The sequence below is a fragment of the Thermobia domestica genome, chromosome 2 (assembly GCF_964235325.1).
Source record: "Thermobia domestica chromosome 2, izTheDome1.hap1.1, whole genome shotgun sequence".
In the NCBI taxonomy this organism is placed as follows: Eukaryota; Metazoa; Arthropoda; class Insecta; order Zygentoma; family Lepismatidae; genus Thermobia; species Thermobia domestica.
The window spans coordinates 303,948,379-303,968,105 of record NC_137455.1 but is presented as its reverse complement, the minus strand read 5'-3'; the positions used below and the strand labels follow the sequence as shown (position 1 = coordinate 303,968,105).

Sequence of the window (19,727 nt, the reverse complement as noted above, 5' to 3'; positions counted from 1 at the left end):
TTGTTTTATTACTATCTGTAATACTGCCTTATGTTAAAAAATTCGTAACATTGAAAGTATATATATTAATTACATTATTGTAACTCAACTTTTAAGCATCTTGGTAAAATTAAATAGCAGGGATAAATATTCAGACATTAATGTAATGTCTAATTATACCTAATACGAATAATGGTAATCCGTGTTTGATCATTTTTATTTTCTGTTACCTAACGAACTAACAAACAATATTCACTGTAATCTGTACCTAAATAATTACAAATGCTTTAATTTTCAGGACCTCAGGTTTTATGCAATGAAGCCGGCATGCAATGCATTGAGAGTATAAAAGGTAAATTTTGTTTCGTTCACATGTTTGCACTGTCTAACACGGAAATTCTTTCCTGAAAAATAACAATTGATTCTTGAATAATGTTTTTTTACTAAATTCTAAAATTATATTTTTTCCTTATTAGGACTCAATTTTTCAAAAAGATGAATAATATAATTGCAATTTTCAATTTTCTTCAACTAGCTTGGAAAGGTATTTCAGAAAATATTCATAATTTTAATAATGTAATACCTAATTACTCATTAAATGTAAACTTTCGTTAAAGTAAAATAAAATATTCCCTTGCCTTTTGTCTCAGACCAGAGGTACAGAAACGTACAGGGAAGAATAGAAAGTCACTGTCGGAGGGAAATTCGCATACTCGCAATTTGCAACATTGGACAACATAGAAACAACTTAGTACCAATATTATATGTTTATTTTCTTACTTGTTCAAACGGTGATCATCGTTTCGTTGTGTAAGTCATGTCCAATAGCAGGCAGAAAACATTGAAAGTTGTTTTCTTGTGACACATTGCTGTTAAAGTAGCTAGTAACGTTTAGTAGCAATACAGTAACACACCCTACGCAGCAATATAGTCCTACATTTCTGAAAATGTTTAGAAATGTACATGTGTGATAACGTCTGATATTTCGAAATCAAAGTTCCTGTGAGTAACTTATGTTATTAGAAAAAAATAATCGAAAATGACATAGATAAACATTGGATACAGACCTTTATCACTCAAATCAGTTGCAGTGAATTTAAGGGAATGATTACGAGATTCTCATATGTATATATATATATATATATATATATATATATATATATATATATATATATATATAATCAATTCGCTACAAAATGTTATGTTTCGAATCACATGATAACGCACACGAGCTGTACTTTCAATAACATCTAACATGGAACATCCGTAGAGTATTGCACGCCAATTGCAACGACATTGTGCAGGTAGATACAAGAAGTAACATAAAGTGATCGATATGTTGTTTTGTTTTTGCCAAGAAAAAACTGTTTGAAAGGGCCTAAGTCCCCCCGGAAGCATTTTCAAAAAAATCTTGATCTCTCCAAACGAACATGAGAAACTTGCAGAAAAAGGCATATACACATACTAGATAGAAAATTGAGGAATATGGGCTTTTCTGCGTGAGAAAACGGTGCAAGGGGAGCAACTGCCCCTATTCAAATATCTCCAAAAATAATGACAAAAGCCAAACTCTTCAAAAGAGCATAAGCCATTTAGAGGAAACTGTGTATGTAGTACTAGACTTAACACTAAGATATACAATCTTTTCTTTCTGCCGAGAAACGGTTTGAAAGGTCCTAATCCCTCTCGAAGTATTTTCAAAATGCTCGATATCTCCAAATGACAGGAATGATTTGCACAGAAAGGCGTATGTACACACTAGATATACAAGTAAACCATACATGTTTGTTATTTCCTGCAGAGAAACTCTTGTATGAGGAGCAACTTCACCAAATTATTAAAGATATATTAAAAACGTCTCAATCCACAAATGATCTCAAACAATTCGGGTGAGAGTATAAATGCACATTTTACACGTGAAATGGTGAAATACAAATTGGGAGTACTATACATCACATTTTATACAGACCTATCGTTTCTGAAGCACAATATCTTACCTAACAAATGCGGCACAATTATGAGATCCCACTATGAAATATTATAAACAAAGTGATCTCTTATACTAACAACAATCATAGCAACGTGTCCACAAATGTCACATGTCTGGATGTGATTCGTGGCAAAGGAAACTTTTGTTGAGGTCTAAAATTTCCCGGCTTGTCTCTTGTATAACTAATGTGATACGACACTCATACGATGACATATTTGTATATTGGAGAATAGAAGTGATAATGTGGCAGAAATTGTAGTTTGATTATGTTATCCTTTAGATGCAAATTAATATTAGAGTGTTGTAGGATAAAAGTGTCCGAAAAGTGGCGCGCAAATGTCTTACACAAGAGAAAAGGTACACATCTGGTGGTTGCAGCTTCCAAGCTAAACCTTGAGGTATTGTAAGTAGCACAGTATTTTACTCTTCTGGTTCAATTGCGAATAGCGTATTTTCACAATGTCTACTTCAATCATCCAAAGAAGAACTGTTTGACCCTCTGTTGTAGGAAATAGACGAGCGATAGCCAACGACAGTAATGCTCCTTTGATAGTTTTCCTGATTTTGGGGAGGCAAGATACATGTTAAGGTAAAAAACAACGTGTTTTGCACGCGTGGGCTAAACTCAGCAGTTGGCGCCTTCAGAACAATGAGTAATGTTGACAGCAAATCACCAAAGGCTCAGAAGGTAGATTGTACTGTATAACTGTACAGTACTGTATAACTACAGTATAACTGTGCGGAAACTACTTTGGTCGGAGATGTACAAATTACGTGGGTTGAATTGGATAATATGGTCTTTAACATTGCCAATATAGGCATATGGCAATGCCTATATGGCAACATTGCCAATATGGTTTTTAATATGTCCTCTTTATCTTCAGACGTATGTGTCGTAGATACAAATACCGTCACCTCTTGCGATACGATTGTGTGTATTGTTTTAAACTCCCACAGCCAGGTATTTGATGCCTTAAATGATGGAGGGTGAAATCTGTTGCTGGCCTGCAGAGCCCATCGTCGTTAATCAATATCATGTACTGGAAAGTAAGCCTCACGAGCGTGTTGGAAGTGCCGAAGAACGTATTGAGATACTTGCGATATTTTATCTTTCAATGTTCCTCCTCCAGTGACTTACTTTTCCCTGCATTCTATATGCTACATTGAGGATACTTCCGTAAATTTTGCTTCTGCGGATCCAAGAGATATCGGTCTCTTAATACCACCTCTCCAATAGTTGACCGACTTTTGTTAGTACGCAAAGTTGATGTCTGCTTGACGATGTATGGTTGCGCATCCATCGCACTCTTCTTTGTAGTCATCCACAGGAAAATATTAAGGGGAATCATCTTCCCTGACGTCATTTGCAAATGCTAATGTTAATGTTTCTATTATGTCCAAGGTAACCACATCGCCCATGGTAACCATAACAATGAGTAAACGCAGAACGTTAGCGGAATTCATAGTGGATTTATCTTCTTTAAAATGCAAACAGACTTATGAAATTATATCATACACATATGAGAGTGTGATGCAATGTACTTAACTTCGTGATTAAATATTCTGTACGTATGGTACATATTGCTGATTCATTTTGCACGTGCGGCTCATTATCTTGAACTGTTCTTTAGTAGCATTCATGTATCATTATCACAAGTAAACAAGTTGTTGCACAAGCACAAGTTGTTGCACAGGGCCAGAAAGGTATAATTGCAAATTGCTTTGACAAACATCTGTCATATGTTTTGCACACATACATAAAATTTCTATGGCTCGAACTTAACCATATGCAGCGATGAGGATGACGACCTCGTAGGCTTGCTTCTGCAAGACAATTTTATATATATATTTCATAATACAGTTTGATATTTTCTACTTCAAAATTATATGCACTCAACCTTTGAAACGATTCTTCAGAATACATATATCTCGGATTGTTTGTTCAGTAAATTACACTTTAACATGAATGTGAGAAGTAAAATGTCGTTTCGTTTGTCGTTTCAGAAGTTGTTTCTTTTAAGTGTAGTTTCACCATAAGTGCGACATATATTTTGGCTCAAAAGCTATACGGGCTTCAAAAATATGTGTTGGGTATGTGAAATATATGCTGGAAATTTTTGCAAATTATTTGTGCCGGTTTGAAGATTTTAAGCTATTTTTCGAAAATATTTCGAAACGTTATTAATAATCTTCAAGCATTTCTTCCACAGAAAAGAAAAATACGAATTTTTTAGTTTTAAGCCTAGAATTTGCATGCGTAACTTTCTCGGAAGCGATTGTGTCCTTTTGTCGATTTTGGCCCTCGTCATTATTTTTGGAGATATTTCAATAGGGAACGTTACTCCCCTTGCAACCATTTTCTCACACAATAGGAAAGATCCATATTCCTTAATTTTCTATCTCCTAAGTGTATACGCATTTTCTGCGAATTGCTTATGTCTTTCAAAGATTTCGTGAATTTTGAAAATATTTTGGGGACGGGCGTAGACCCTTTCAAACTGTTTCTACTCAGAAACGAGAAAATATGCGACACTTTGTTTTGTGTCTATTGTGTACTTGCAAAATTTCGTTTAAATCGGCGTGCTACACTTTGCAAATGTTCCGTGTAAGAATAAATGACACACTAATATCTTGTTCTATAGTTAACTAGAGGACACATCGTGACGTTTTCCTTGTTAGTTTTGCCAGGAGTTCGTACAATAGAATGAAATAATGTTGATGACGTAAATGTGGCATGAGTAGTGAGCATGAGGATTCTGCATACAAAACGCTTGAAATACATATATACTTGATAACTCAAAAGAAACGAAGGACATTGTTACAGACTTGAATATACCGAAACAAACAGCTGAGGTCCTAATTCAAAGCTTTAAAGTTGGAGTTGTCTTAAATAAGAAAACCAATTAATATTGCACTGTAATATACAAGATTATTTTCTTAAGTTTACACCAGTGATGTTGATTGCGTACCTTACACAGCTGTGTGATTAGTGCAGCCATTACAAACACAGTATAATGCTGCTGAGTTTTATTTACTTTTGGTGTCACCAAGAAGAAGAAACATGTGTGTCCTCCTCCACTGTGGTAACTCTTACTTCTCCATTACAGTTGTTTATTCAGTGAACTTGCAGAATACTTATCAAGGTATATGTATATATATACCTTGACTATGAAAGGATTATGTCGTCAAACATCAGGTGAAGATGCTAAACTACTGTAATTCTCCCCCTCTTTAGTCAACGCGGTATGTCAACATGGTAATCCGACTTCATGCAAACAATTGGCCAGCTCTACTTACAGTCGCTCTGGTCCAATTCTTCAGTTTGTCGAAATTAGCAACAAAAATAGTACATAAAATCTACGACGAGATCGTAAAGAAAAAAAATCACAAGGCATCATATCATGTGTTTTGAGACGCCTCTGAATCGGACACCGAGAGTCTGTATCAGATGGATATCATGTTGATATCTTTTTACAGATCTAGTTGCTTTAAATTTTGAATATCATCATACGAATATTTTTCTAGTAATGCTCCTTTATGAAATTAAGGACAAAAATAAGTATTAACTGTAATAGTTGATCTTAATTAATGAAACACAAGGGGTCTATTTACGCAACTTTTTTTCTTTTACTTTCACTTTCATATAATTATTTCCCTGATAGCCAAATGTATGCATAAGAGTATGTACTGAGATTAAGGTGTTACGATATCTGAACTAAATTTAATGAGTTATCCTTTAGATGGTGTATATTCTAAAACACTACGGCTTAAAATTTTAGCCCAGCTTCCGAAAGAAAAGATGGAGATTATATGCATTAGTTTTGTGTAGCTTATATATGTTTATGTTATTTCATGCAATATATTACTCAAATAGTAGTAGCGTTATTAAAATATGTTTTCATCTTCAAAAGATCAATTGGAACCAGTAAATACCTTCGAACCGAAGCCATTTGGACTAAACTGTAAATGTTACTTGTCCTGCCTTCAGAGTGATGTCATCGTTGTCTATAACCAACGGTAGGTAGATTACACCATTCCTTAACGTTATATTAAAGTCGTTAGAATAATTTGTCTTTAATTTTAGGACAAATAACTTATAATATGAAGGAAGCAAATTTTTAATGAATGTAGTACCATGTATCCAAATGTGGTCTTTTAATACTTTTATGTCAACCCTGGAACGGTCGACAGGTGAGGGTAGAGGTCACCCTGGCTTATGTTTTCGTTTCAAAGCCGCCCTAGTGGTGTCATGGAGTTGAGTTGCCGTCTAGCTGTGTTTTCATGTGTCTTGTGTGTGAGAGTCAAGTGTAACCTTTTCATTCTCTTTTGTTGAAGTAGCACTGGCCTTAGAAATGTGTCTATGTGTAATTTGTGAGGGCCACGCTCAACTGTTGACCGACGGCGTGAGTAATTTTTCCGAGATAACGACAACAACAAACACAAGATTCAGGTACGGCTTGCGAAAAAAGAAATATTGTTGTTCAATATTCTGCCTGTGAAGTGCCAATCTCTGGAAAACACACTCTCATCATCTGTTGGGACTGTAAAGGTTGACATGAAGACAGTGATGAAACATGGAACAGAACATTATTTTTGTAATATCTATTGTATGTATCAAGAGACATAAGTAGTATGTTTATACTAAGATCTTTATATCTTTAATTTCATTAGAAATTTCCAACTCCAAATATGAATAGTAAGAACACATGAATAGCTTGTACTGAAAAGTAGCTCTAACTATGTAAATATTCTTAAAAAAATGTAATCCTTATTTTATAATGATAAATAAAGGTGTAATTTCATGCGATAATGATAATCAAATAATTATATTGTTTCTGGGATAACATAAATTGATTTCATAAATAACTTCGATAAATAAAATAAATATACTAAAAATAGTTTTAAATAGAAGTATTATAATTTTATTTGAAAATTTCATTTTATTATTGTTAGTAATAATAATAATAATAATAATAATAATAATAATAATAATAATAATAGTAAATCACAAAATATCAACATATAGAAATGTGTTCAAAAAATCCGATATAAAATCACAAACATCTATAGAAACAATTATATTGTAAGTGAGCGCTGCGCTCACCTGTCGACCGCTCGCGTCAGAACTCAACACTCTACCTTTCCCGGGTTAATTATTCCCGTGCTAAGATAACTGCCTTCATTTAAATTTGATACTAATATTGATATTTACAACATGCAGTAGTAAATGCATAGTCATAAAGAGACACAATTTTTACGTTAGGTCTTCCGAAAATATATATAAACCAATTTCGAGACACATTTTCCACATATTATAATCCGGTAAACAACGTACTTAATAATGATATGAACAAGAACAAACCTCTCTCTCTTTCTCTCTTTACATATATATATATATATATCTTGACAGAAGTTTGTGCATACCTGTGCTTTTTATGAATTTTGAAACAAAAATCTTGTATTCATACTGTTGTAATTATTAGTAAAAAAATAATTCTCATATAAATATTTTTTTTAAAAAAAATATGGTCCTCTTTCAGCAGAGGAAATTTATTCAGAATGTCTTTATTAAATGACGCCCTTGTGTGTTTGGGTGTTAAAGACTAAAAAGGGAAAATATAAATGTTGTTCTTACAACACGATACAAAGTCCAAATTAAGACTCTGCTCAACATAGAAACAATACAACTCTAAATGAGATTCGGAAATAATGGATAAAAATGTAATAGTAGGCTTGAACAATAAAAATAATAAAAGTTTACCATATTATGAAGTACATCACTTTTCATGAAATATCCTTGATATTTCCTCGAATAAGAATACTCATCATATTGAATTAAAGTTATTAAGAGAAGAAATTATGGAGTCCTATATTAATTTACCTAACTGCAAATGACTTTGAAGTATGAAGTTTAAGGAAATAAATATGGAAGAAGTTTTCGAAACTACTATTACTATACTTATAACATAAGTGTTCAATTTATTTCCTAACGTTTGGTTTGTTGGTGACATTCTGAGGGTAGATTCTCATGCGTCATACGAGATCACAAAAAGGAATAAATTTTACTTGTTTATATGTTATATTATTTGTCTTTCGATATATATTTATCGCAGTAATATCTGACTCCGGAACTATATATCATAGTAATCTCGAGTTTACCTGCACGATAATGACACAGTAATTACCTAAGGGTGATCGGATTTTATGAATAATAAAATATTCATTTAGAAAAAAAATATCAAAGGCGAATGAAAATTATTGTTTCCACCGTATTTGATTTATTATGAACACAGTGAATCACAATTACACTGGACAATATATTTTCCACAGTAAATGATACTGCGAAATAAGGATAGGGATTTAATGCATTTCAGGTTATGAAAACTCACATCACGCTTAATCAAAATAATTTCTCTTCCCTATTAATTAATTACTTGTTCACTCTTCTAAATGCATATTGAGTTAACTGATATCACACTAACAATTGGCAAAACATACTGAAAGTAATATTTAAAAAAAATCTGACACATTACGTTTGTAAATTTAATTTTACTTATCAACAATGACACCACAAAAGTACAAGCTTCAGCGATATTGTAAATGTTGCTTATATCAGGTATCACTATTGAATAATAGCGGGCTAGAATGAACAGTTAATGCCCCCACACGTACAATATCTCAGTGAATGCGATTTTTCAGTCTCAGCGGAAAAGAAAAGTTGATTTGTTTTACAATATTTGTTGAACACCTTGCCATGTCGTAATGCCGAATAAGTTCTAAAATTTCTATTGTCCGTATACAGAAAATCAAAGAACTGGAAATACATCAGTATGTTTATGTAAAAAAAAACTGAACATATTCGATTAATTCTAGTTATACAAAGTGTATCTGTCCTAGAGTTTTTGGTTTTCTGTGTTGTTTTGTTAATTGAATTGGAAGACTCAAATAATATCATTCCAATACTATTACAACGCAGAAGAAATTTAATGCGGAGTAACTTAAAATAACTAAAGAAATTAATTAAGTATTGTTTATGAAGTGGTATAGGTCTTTGTGTGTCAAAATATTTAATCGACAAATTTTTCCTACAGTAATGTATGGTTCAAAGTTTCTACCCGAAATGAACTACGAATTATTAGTAAACAATTTAGAAAGGCTACATATAAATGTAATGTAGCGATCATTATATAACTCTGTATCAAAACAGGAGTCCACTTATTGAGAAATTGAACGGAGATATTGGCAAAGGGCGTAAATGGTTGTGTGCTGACAAGCATAACTATTTGTCACTTTACATAAAACGTGTGTGACTCATTTCAAATTACACCTTTAGTCCCAAATCTGGAATACCAACTCTTAGAACTTCAGTTCCATAAAAGACGGAACCTGGGTCACCGCGGCAGCTTCATTTGATCTGCCCCATGGTATTTCATATTTCAGTTTTTATATCGTTAATTTATCTCCAAACGTTTTCATATGAGTGTACTGCAATTTTAATCCCATACAGGCACCATGTGTTTGTGGCTATGTTGACTAAGCGGATAGATGTGAAACATCGTTCGTCACAACGCTTTTCATTTTGTAAAGATCTATCGAACGAGGTATCAAGAGCCTCATGTTTTAATTTAAAATTTTCAAGTGGGGCCCTCCGTCTCAACGAAGGGCGGTCCTGTGGGGCACCCCAATAACAACATTCAACGTGCCTCACTGCATCCCGTATTTCAGTTGTTGTTTGCTTCATTTATGTTCTACTGTTTTCTGGATATTTCTGTTTAAAGGTTAAAATGAGTAACCCTGGATAAAGAGAGAAGCAAAAATGTCATATGAATACATAGCATATTGGACATAACAAAGTTAACGAAGTTAGAATACATAGGAATAGTAGGTTAAAGTGGTAGGTATCAATAACCAACAAGTTTCGAGATACTGATATATGAAAGTGTAGAGGTGGCTCTGGTACGAAAAACGTAGTTGCTCTGATCACCCAAAGACGACGCTTGTGTCTACGGACTCGAATGAGTTAATTATGTTACAGTGTTGAACAGGAGAAGATGCAGTGCTTGACTGAAACATAGCTGCGTTATTAAAACTGCCATTCTATTCATGTTTGGTAGTGTACATGATAATTGGCGTGAAGAAGCACGACTCTATCAGGAGCATTTTCCTGATAGACACCAAGTATCGTATAGAATATATGCAGCAATTTGAAGGCTTGTGCATGAACTAGAGATATAGTACTAGCAGTGGCATATTTACGATTTTGTTTCGGGAGGGGCTTCCCTAACTTTCGGGGGGGCTTTGCCTGCAAATGTGAAAATTCTGCAAGATATTTCATTTACTTTACTATACTAAGTAAGATTTCAGGGGGGGCTTAAGCCCGGAAGCCACCCCCCTAAATACGCCATTGAATACTAGTCTATTCGGATGTCTTTCGACCGCAACATTTACGAACACCTGTTACGGATAAACGTTTGAAAGAAGTTGTACACAACGAAGCAACTACGAGTACCAGCGAACACATAGCAGCTAGTCACATGACTGTGTTTAGTGCGTTATATGAACATACCTTCTACTTTAGCACATCTAAATGGTACCTGAGAGAAGTAGATTTCCAACCTTCGTGAATCTTTCTTCAAGGTTCAATCAACAAATTTTTGGAATCATGTTCTTTCAAGCATTAGTACAAATCACTGGCAATACCAAGTTTGGGTGGGACGTGGTCGTCAACATGCACAACATATAAATCTGGGGACATGCATATCCCCATTGTATGGTTGCCACGCATAGTCAACACTCATTTGAACTCAGTGTATTGTGTGGTATTGTTCACCATAAACCAGTATTACCAAACATGCAACCACGAAGACTGAATGGAGCGCGCCATTTGATCTTCCTATACATTACACTCCCCGAATTACTGGGATATATTCCCCTAGCAATTCGTCGCAACGTGCAGTACATACATGATATGGCTCCCTCTCACTTGAGTGTGAGTATCCGAGGTTCCTTGAAAAACAACTTCCCAAGACATTAGATCAGAAATGGCATCCCAATGCAATAGCCTGCCCAGTCTATGTACGTGAATTCACTGAGTAAAAACACTAAAAGTGTCCTGTATTCTACCCCTGTCAAAGATGTCAATGACGTGGAACGGCGCACCGCCTGTACAAATGTTCGGCATGAACCGAAGTACCCTCGAAATGATTCGCTAATCCATGATTCTGCGTTGTCATGAATGCATATCTCTTCATGGCCGAGATATTGAACTTATCCTGTGAGATCCCTGACGACCGCAAGTTTGTGTCTCCACACATCGATATATACAGCTTGGACACTTTCGTCCCGCCGTTATGTTCAATATGCTGTAATTTGAAAGAACCTGTTTTTCTTATCTCGGTGTGAGTAATTAACTCCCAACACTTGATAAACTAAGTTACACACAACCTATCTAACTACCACCTTTTTCCAATTTACTAGAAATTTGCACAACCTAACGTACCACTATCTTCATCCAAACCGCTCATCTATTATAACATTGTAAATTTTTTGAACACAGGTACTTAAAACTTGTACATTTGATACATGGACCGGAAACGAAAGGCGTATAGTAATGATAGTAACTTATCACAGTGATTGAAACATGTAGAGTTGAGAATAAGAGGATAGGTATGCTCTATGAAACAAACTGAACATACTACGATGAAGTTACTTCGTTTTTAGTATGTATTTAGCAATCAAGTTCGTAAGAAAAGAGGCCAATATTTATACAGTATCAAAATAACTTGACACGGTTGAGTTCTAATTTTATGCGTAAGTTTCAGTTATTAGAATATTTGTATTCGGCATTTGTCATCAATCAAGAAATTATAAGTTGTATGTTTATCAATCTGATTTTATTAAAGTTAATATTTTTTGTAGAACCGAAGAAGATGTTAAACGTGGAGAATATGCAAAAGTGACTTTAATTAATAAAGTAGGACTTCAACGTAGGCGTATGAGAGTTGTTCGAGGAATAGCCGACATTGCAGGTAAATCATGCAAATATTGAATATTATCCGTTAAATTGTAATGTCATTTGAATTAATATTACCTTTGTTGTGTTATGTTCTACAAAGATTAATAATGAACCTACTGTTTGTCCTTAATGTTGAGGGAAATATGTATGTTACAGGAATATTCTTTAATATTTGTTTTTCTTAAGGTAATAAAAATCTTAAAGTTTTTAATAGTGAAAACATATTCAATATTACATTTAAAAACAACTTTTTGTTGTGAAGATAAATGAATCCTAAAATACAGCATCATCTCTTATCGATTTGCAGTTTCAAACTGAAATTTGAAATCTCAGACCTTCACTTCGTCATGTGATCTTGTAATATAGAATGAATCATCCTACGATTTTTCATGTTGCGACAATTACTATTTCAAAGACCATATTTACATAGATAAGTCACGATATGTAACCTCCAATACAAATGTTACAGAAATGTATTTACAGAATTATTTAAATGATAAAATGATTCACTTTGATACCAAGTGACTTTAGTTGAAAAATGAAAAAGGGCACTAATTTCTTCAATCAGTTTATACATCGGCACATTTTTAAAACATATTATTTTCAACATTAAATTGAAATGCCATAAACTGTGCAGTTATTCTTTTCCTTTCAACATAACAGCACTATGAAGTGTTCATGAATTATTGAACTTCAAAATTTTTCTCCATTAAAAAATCAATTCCAGTTTGGGCCGTCCGGTATCAACCTGGAACAAATCAAGAAATTTTCAGTATCGACCCCTGAAAAGGGGTCAGGCTAGTGTAAAAATATTTTTAGGTATCCCAGAACAATAATAATAGTGGATGGTATAAACAAAAAGACAAAGACAAAGACAAAAATGGTATAACAAAGTTACCTTTACAATGCTTATCAGGAACATTCGGAAATAACGAAAAAATATTTTTCCTACTCTAGATATCAGTATATACATAAAACTTGAAATAATTTTGTCCCTTATTTGGAAAATCAATTCTAGAAAGAGAAACTATAAAATGAATTACAGTATGCTGTATCGAGGTACACGAAAGGTCGCTTCCGTAATATGTCAAGACATGAAAAACTAGAAGTTAAATGACTTGACAATCTTTATTATACTTCGAAATAATGTTCAAACTTCGTCCCATTGTGTTAAAAACACAGGGTATATCTAGTGATGACTGATTTGGTAATATCATGTCACTACTGATAATTGACATCCAATCTCGAATGATTCTTCGATTACCTGTTTCAAGTGATACAAATCCACCGGCTAGCCGGAAATCATATTATCTATAGGATTGTCCCATCGACAAAAGGCAAATAAAGGCGCCAGCCAATTTGTTGTACCAAGATTTATAATCCATTCATCCAAATTTCATAAAAGAAAACTGTCAATGTAGCACGAAAGGGAAGTGGTGCTTCATGGATAGTGTTGTAACGTGAACTGAATGTTTTAATAATCAACGTTGTTTTAAAGTTGTGTGATAACAATTTCCAGTAACATCTGACGGTTTGTGACACTGGCAACAGTTCCTTCTGAAATGGTCCTATGATATCCCCACACAGAATATTACCCCAAATAGTGTCATTATTAACGTTTTACTCTTCTGTCAGAATTTCTGTGAGTTGGTCATTGCAATTAACTCAAATATGTCTGTTTACGTGACCTTTCATCTTGAAGGAGATCTCTTCAATCTTCGGAATTGGTTACTAGGTTGTTTTTATTACCTTTTTTCCGAATGAGAAATCACTAACAGATTGCAACACATCAGTCCGGAACATATTTTACGGGCTCGCAGAAGATTTTATCTTCAAATACTTTAAGATAGTCTTTAAAGAGATACATATTATTCCTAGGTCATTTGCTTCGTCGTCCTGGAGCATTCCTTGCGTGCTCAGTGGAAACCAGGTACATTCAATGCTCTGTACAAATACGATGCCTAATTAGTTATATATATAAGTATGTGGATTAATGATCTATTCTGTTCTATATTGTATTCGGTATTAGTAATCTATCAATAACTATGTTCCTTGTGGACAGGTTTTATCATTTATAAAGTGAAATTCAGCAACCGTTAACACTAGAACGGCGGTTTTTCTGATACTCTCTAGAACGGTGGGAGCGGGTCAAAAATGACCCATTCCATTTTTTGTTAATTATTTGTATTCTAAACCACTAATATTTATTGTAAAATAAAATGTGACTTTCACTCAATAAAACAAAATACTTCTTTGAACTCTAGCTTACTATTTAGTGATCAATGTGTTTTCTGACAATAATACAAACTTAAGAAACTTGCTATTTTTTATAAATATAATATTGTTGGAATATAACGTTGCTGCAAGCACATGTCCTAACTGAATTAAACTAATCTAATCTACACACATCTAAACTTGCAGTCTTACACAGAACAAAGTTCAGTCACTCCTCTACAACAAGAAGGGTCATACAAAAACATTGTTTACAAATAAAAACGTGAAGTATTACACAAAAAATATTTTACTAATGTGGTTGTAATACGCATCTATGCATTTCTATAATTTATCTCTCCCTACTTAGAATTTGTGGAAACATAACCTGACATAACCTAAAATAGCATACACAGTTGTAAACGTGCAGTAGTTCAAACTAGAAAAAGTCAGTATAGAGTGATTGTTTTCTAAATAAGATATGTTAGGTTCTAATCATGAAAGCTCTGGCATAAAAAGAATGGTAAAGTACCTGTTCTTTCGAACAACTCCTTTAGAGAGTCTACTTCTTTGGTTGAAATATAAGTTATCCAAACATACGAGATAGCAAGTTGTCTCTCATTTAGACCTCTAAAGTTTTTTGGTTTCAGTAGCTTTGAAATTTCTGGTTACGCGACAGGCTAGTAGTCTAAGAATTCTTGGTAGCGACGGAAATCGAACCTGGGATCCCTCACTCCGTAGTCAGCCGCGTTCACCACTAGACCAGCAGGACGATCATATAGTGGCGATCACAGTGGGAGCTTCGGCTTTGCTCTCCCAACCCGTCTGGTATATATGAACCTTGTCCCAACCCGTCTGGTCAGCGTGGAAGCAGTAGAACGAGGCCTCATCCAGTAGTGGATCGAGTATGGCTGTGGTTTATTTATTATTTATTTGTGCTATAAACGCCTTCTCATGAAACATTTCAATATAGTGATACCAACAACAACAACAACAAACTCTAGCTATATATTTTCACAATAGCATTCAAATTGTTTGCAAGATTTTTGTTAAAATCATTGAAATTCTAATGAATATTTTGTTACGATGGAAGGCATAATTTGTTTAATAATAATAATAATAATAATAATAATAATAATAATAATGATAATAATAATAATAATAATAATAATAATAATAATCTTACCTATTTTATGACGCTAATTTGCAGAAGTATGGTTTTCGGTGCTTATGTATTCCTCTTCCGATATTTCATCCAAATAATTATATTCGTTGTTATTCGGCGGGCACTCTTCATCTGAAGAAATATCAACGCATTCAGCGTCAGACTCGGCCTCACTTATGACATTGAAATTTGGAAGTATTCCATCCGGTGTCATCAGTTTTTTGCTTATAGTGAGTGTTTGTAACAGCACATCAGTCCGAAAATAATGAAATTCTCCTAATCAACAGAATCTCTAAAATATTACTAACTCCAACTAAAGTAACAAAATTGCTGAAAGGCTGGTTTTGAACATGAACTAGAATGGGAGAGTATTATGAGAAAGAACTGTAGCAAAATAAAGACGCTAGCCAGCAGTGCTGCTACAATGCAACAAAATATCACTAACAAAAGAGTTGGGTCAAAATTGACCCATACCGCCGTTCTAGTATAAGTGTTTGGTATTTCAAAAGCAAAGAGTGGATAAGAGTGATACTTAGTACAAATATTTCTTTCAGAGAACAGGTAAAACTCACAATAATTCGATTCGATTCGTAAGAAAATAGAAACGTTGTTAAAACGTAAAGTGCAAAATGTGTCAAAAATGACCCAGCCGCCGTTCTAGTGTTAAAAACGGCACAATCGAAAATTATGTTCAAGCATGACGTTCCTGTAGTTATTACCTGTTTGTGTCCGCTGCTGGAACACATGAAGTTGTGTACAAACCCCTAACATTATACAACCTCACACTATGACTTCAAGGCCTACATTTTATCTTTTTGAACAATACTTTATTAGTAATATATAGTTCCTAGTATCCTAAAACAAGAAAAAACAAATTCACTCCCGAAACTGACTCGTGAGCCGGGACTGAAGAATATCTTCTCAAATGTAGTGGCCTTCACTCACTGCGGACTATGTACCAATGTAACAGTTTCTACCGCAGCTGTTGTGTAAGTCGAAGGGACCTGACGGATAGTCGATCATACAATGAGAATTGTGTGATGCGTGGATTCACGTGCATTTAGAATCACGCTACGATCTTCACTTGATATTGTTGCACATCAAATACCTCCACCACACTGGATTTCAATGTTTCACCAGCTAGAAAACATTCATGTGTCTAAATACACTCTTTAGTTTCCTCCATTTGTAATCCACTGTTGATCCGAAAACTCATTACATCATTCATATTTTTTATCAGGATAATCATGTGTCCCTAAGATACGTTCACTATAAGAGCTATGTATTGCACTCTCAGAATATCACAATTCACTGATTATGTGTTTCTACCATTTCGAAGGTTGTTATTTGCGGTATTAGAGGGTATTTGGGGCACAAAACGGTGTGGTTCTACGTCAATTCAGTCAATGCCAGCCCAATGTCTGTCATTCATATGGTACAAGAGTTATTTTCAAAAGTATTATTCTCTTAAATTCTGGAAATGTCAAATTTAAAATTGGGAGATCAAGAATTAAATATATATATCTAATTTAATCTTTTTCATTAACAAGAAATTTGAAACTGTTTAAAATCAAGTATATTCCTAATTTTACGTTCATGATTTTTTATATTGAACTGTTTTTATTTCTGTCTTTAATTAATTTAATTCATACACAACGTGTATCAATTATTCTCAAAACCGACTAATTAGAAATACTTATAATAAAAACACAATTGCTATACACTTCGTAATTTACAAGAGTGTAAAATATAAAACTAATATGAAAGTAGAAACGGAATATTTATATTAAAATTGCTTAGTTTTCGGTTATCGCAGTGTCAATTTAATTGTAAGAACGAGACCTTCGAAATTAAGCAATTTACATAAATATATAGTTTACATCCAGTGTCCACTATGAAATATAAAATTGTGTGTTTTTCAAATTAATAAAATAATTCAATGCTCTCCATTTTAGTAAATGTTGGAGGAGTTTATGGACTATTCCTTGGAGCAAGTGTGATGAGTGTGCTAGAATTCATCTACTTCATTATTTTTCGACCATTTTTCATATATTATCAGTCAAAATACTGATTATCAAAGACATGTAATTTGTGATTTCGTTTCAATACTTCTTACAAATGGCTTTATGTCATTTGTAAGAAGGACTGATTAGGATATCTCAATTTCCTGTTTAACATTTGATTGGAGCCTAGAGCTTAACGTCCCATCACATCATCTTTGATTTGTGATATGCGACTACCAATGACACAAATAACTGTAGAAATGAAGAGAGTACGTTACAGTCGCTGATTATTATTGTGTAATTTGTGTTATTAATGTTTGAAGCGCAAGTCATCGATGAGTCCTGCAAAAATGTACTAAGCTGATTTATATTCCTGCGGCATATTATGTGGAAACATCGAATTTGTATCCAAGCGTCAAGTGGACTTAATTACAAACTTCGACCATCTGAGATGATGATGATTTGACATAATTGCAGTCTGACCCTTTTAAAAGTAGTCTAATTTGTATATGAATGATACCAATTTAGATGATACTAATACGTAGTTTAATACGTAGTGCGTAACACAGTGACTCATGATTTTTTCTGAATTTGATTTTATTGAATGTATTAAACATCATGGCTTACTTACTTTTAGCTTTCTGGAACAGGTTTACAATTCACTAAATTCTCTGGGACCAACGTCGCGTGTCGAATAGAGAAAAATAATTTTAAAACTTTTAAGCATTTATTTTCCTTCTCATAGATTATGATATTGATCTTTAGACGTTAATAGTAGTAATATGTTGATACTATATTGTCTTTCCTTCGAAGGCATGTCATCATAAAAATTGACAAGTGCTTTTATTATGGAAATCGTATTAGTAATGATAAAACACGAAAGAAAGTTACAATCTACTATCCCTAGATTGTATAATATTTCATAAAGGTTAAGAAGGAGAATGAAATATAAATGTTATGTAATATAATAAATTCTGAAGATTTATTACATTACAATGAAAGAGTTCTCCACTATTATTCACTCAATTTCAAAATTAATATCTAATGTGATTTGAACTTAATTTTATCACATAACTTACTGAGTTATTACAATCCCAAGTATTTCGCTACATTTCATGAATATATTTTAAGAGAAAACGCATTTGAAAATAAACAGTCTCTTATAGTTTTATTGTCTTTTATAACTGTACTCACTGTAGTGACGTGTTTCCAGTGGATTTAAACTGTGTGAGTTTCTTATGTATTACGCAAATATTAATATATGCATTTTTGAATATCAAACGTTTGGTGCAAAAAAAAATTTCATTACTGAATTATAAGTGTAGAACTGAAGTTTAGTATGTTCCACTATGTTAATTTTTGTGTTATGTAAACTGTTAAAGGACTATAATAAACAAGATCTCAAACTGTCATTTCGGTAGTGATAAGAGACATATGATTCTCATAAAGCTAGGTTGTAAACAATAACTAATGCCAAACTCTTCGAAATGTCATCTTCACATCCAGTAAAATACTAATTATTAACTTAATGAGACATCATCCGAGAGAAAAGTGAAAACAACTTTCAAGCGATTGATGTCTGACTTTTACAGTGGTTTTAGAGAGAAAAGTGGTGTGAATGAATAAATTTTAATCTTTTTAACAATGAAATTGTGTTATTATGGCAGTAAAGTAGATCATGACGCCAACAATAAGGCTGAAACTCTTCAATGTAAATTGTGTTCCAAAGGAACTAGCAAGTACTTATATCTACATTTATTGAGCACAAATTTGAATTATTTTGAAAGGTTTGTTTCTATCTTAATGTTGAATCTTGAAAGAGCATATAAATAGTTTACCTAAATTTTGAGGGAAAAATTCCGATGTCGTATTCCAAGTCACGACATAGAATTGATGTTTTTCTCTCAAGTTGTAATAGCTGCTGAAAGTTTATGATCTGCTTTCACTGTATATTGTAAATTGACTTAGCTGAACCAAATACCGAAAATAAGTTTGCTACAAATTAAATAAAGAATAGTAGAAATTTAATTTGCCTTTGTCAATTAGATCATGTTGGAAAGGATGAGAATTGGTGCACCTTCTGAATGTTGCAATGTGTTTATACATTCATCGTTTCAACTTCAGTATAAGTGTATTTTTAGACATTTCTTTTCCTGCGTATCTATTTCACCTTGAAACATTTGTTTCTGTTGCGTATGCGCAATTCTATACTGCGTTAATTGTCTTTCCTGTACAATATTGATATAAAATAATGTTTCTTATCTTTAAAACAAGCAAATGCAATATCAATCTAGTATTATATTAATCTAGTATGGCCGGTATACATAACAAACGGAAGACTAAGTGTTTGTTATCCTAACCTAC

At 33.3% G+C, this 19,727-nt stretch overlaps 1 protein-coding gene across 1 annotated transcript; it reads left to right on the top strand.

Annotated features, from left to right (window-relative positions):
• The first annotated feature begins 283 nt into the window (after nt 1-283).
• LOC145679828 (uncharacterized) lies at nt 284-18,298 on the top strand. The gene is made up of 4 exons (XM_081750350.1): nt 284-331; nt 5,881-5,986; nt 11,888-11,997; nt 17,316-18,298. The coding sequence occupies exons 1-4, from the start codon at nt 307-309 to the stop codon at nt 17,429-17,431; spliced, it is 357 nt and encodes a 118-aa protein (XP_081606476.1). The 5' UTR covers nt 284-306; the 3' UTR covers nt 17,432-18,298.
• The last annotated feature ends 1,429 nt before the right edge of the window (nt 18,299-19,727 follow it).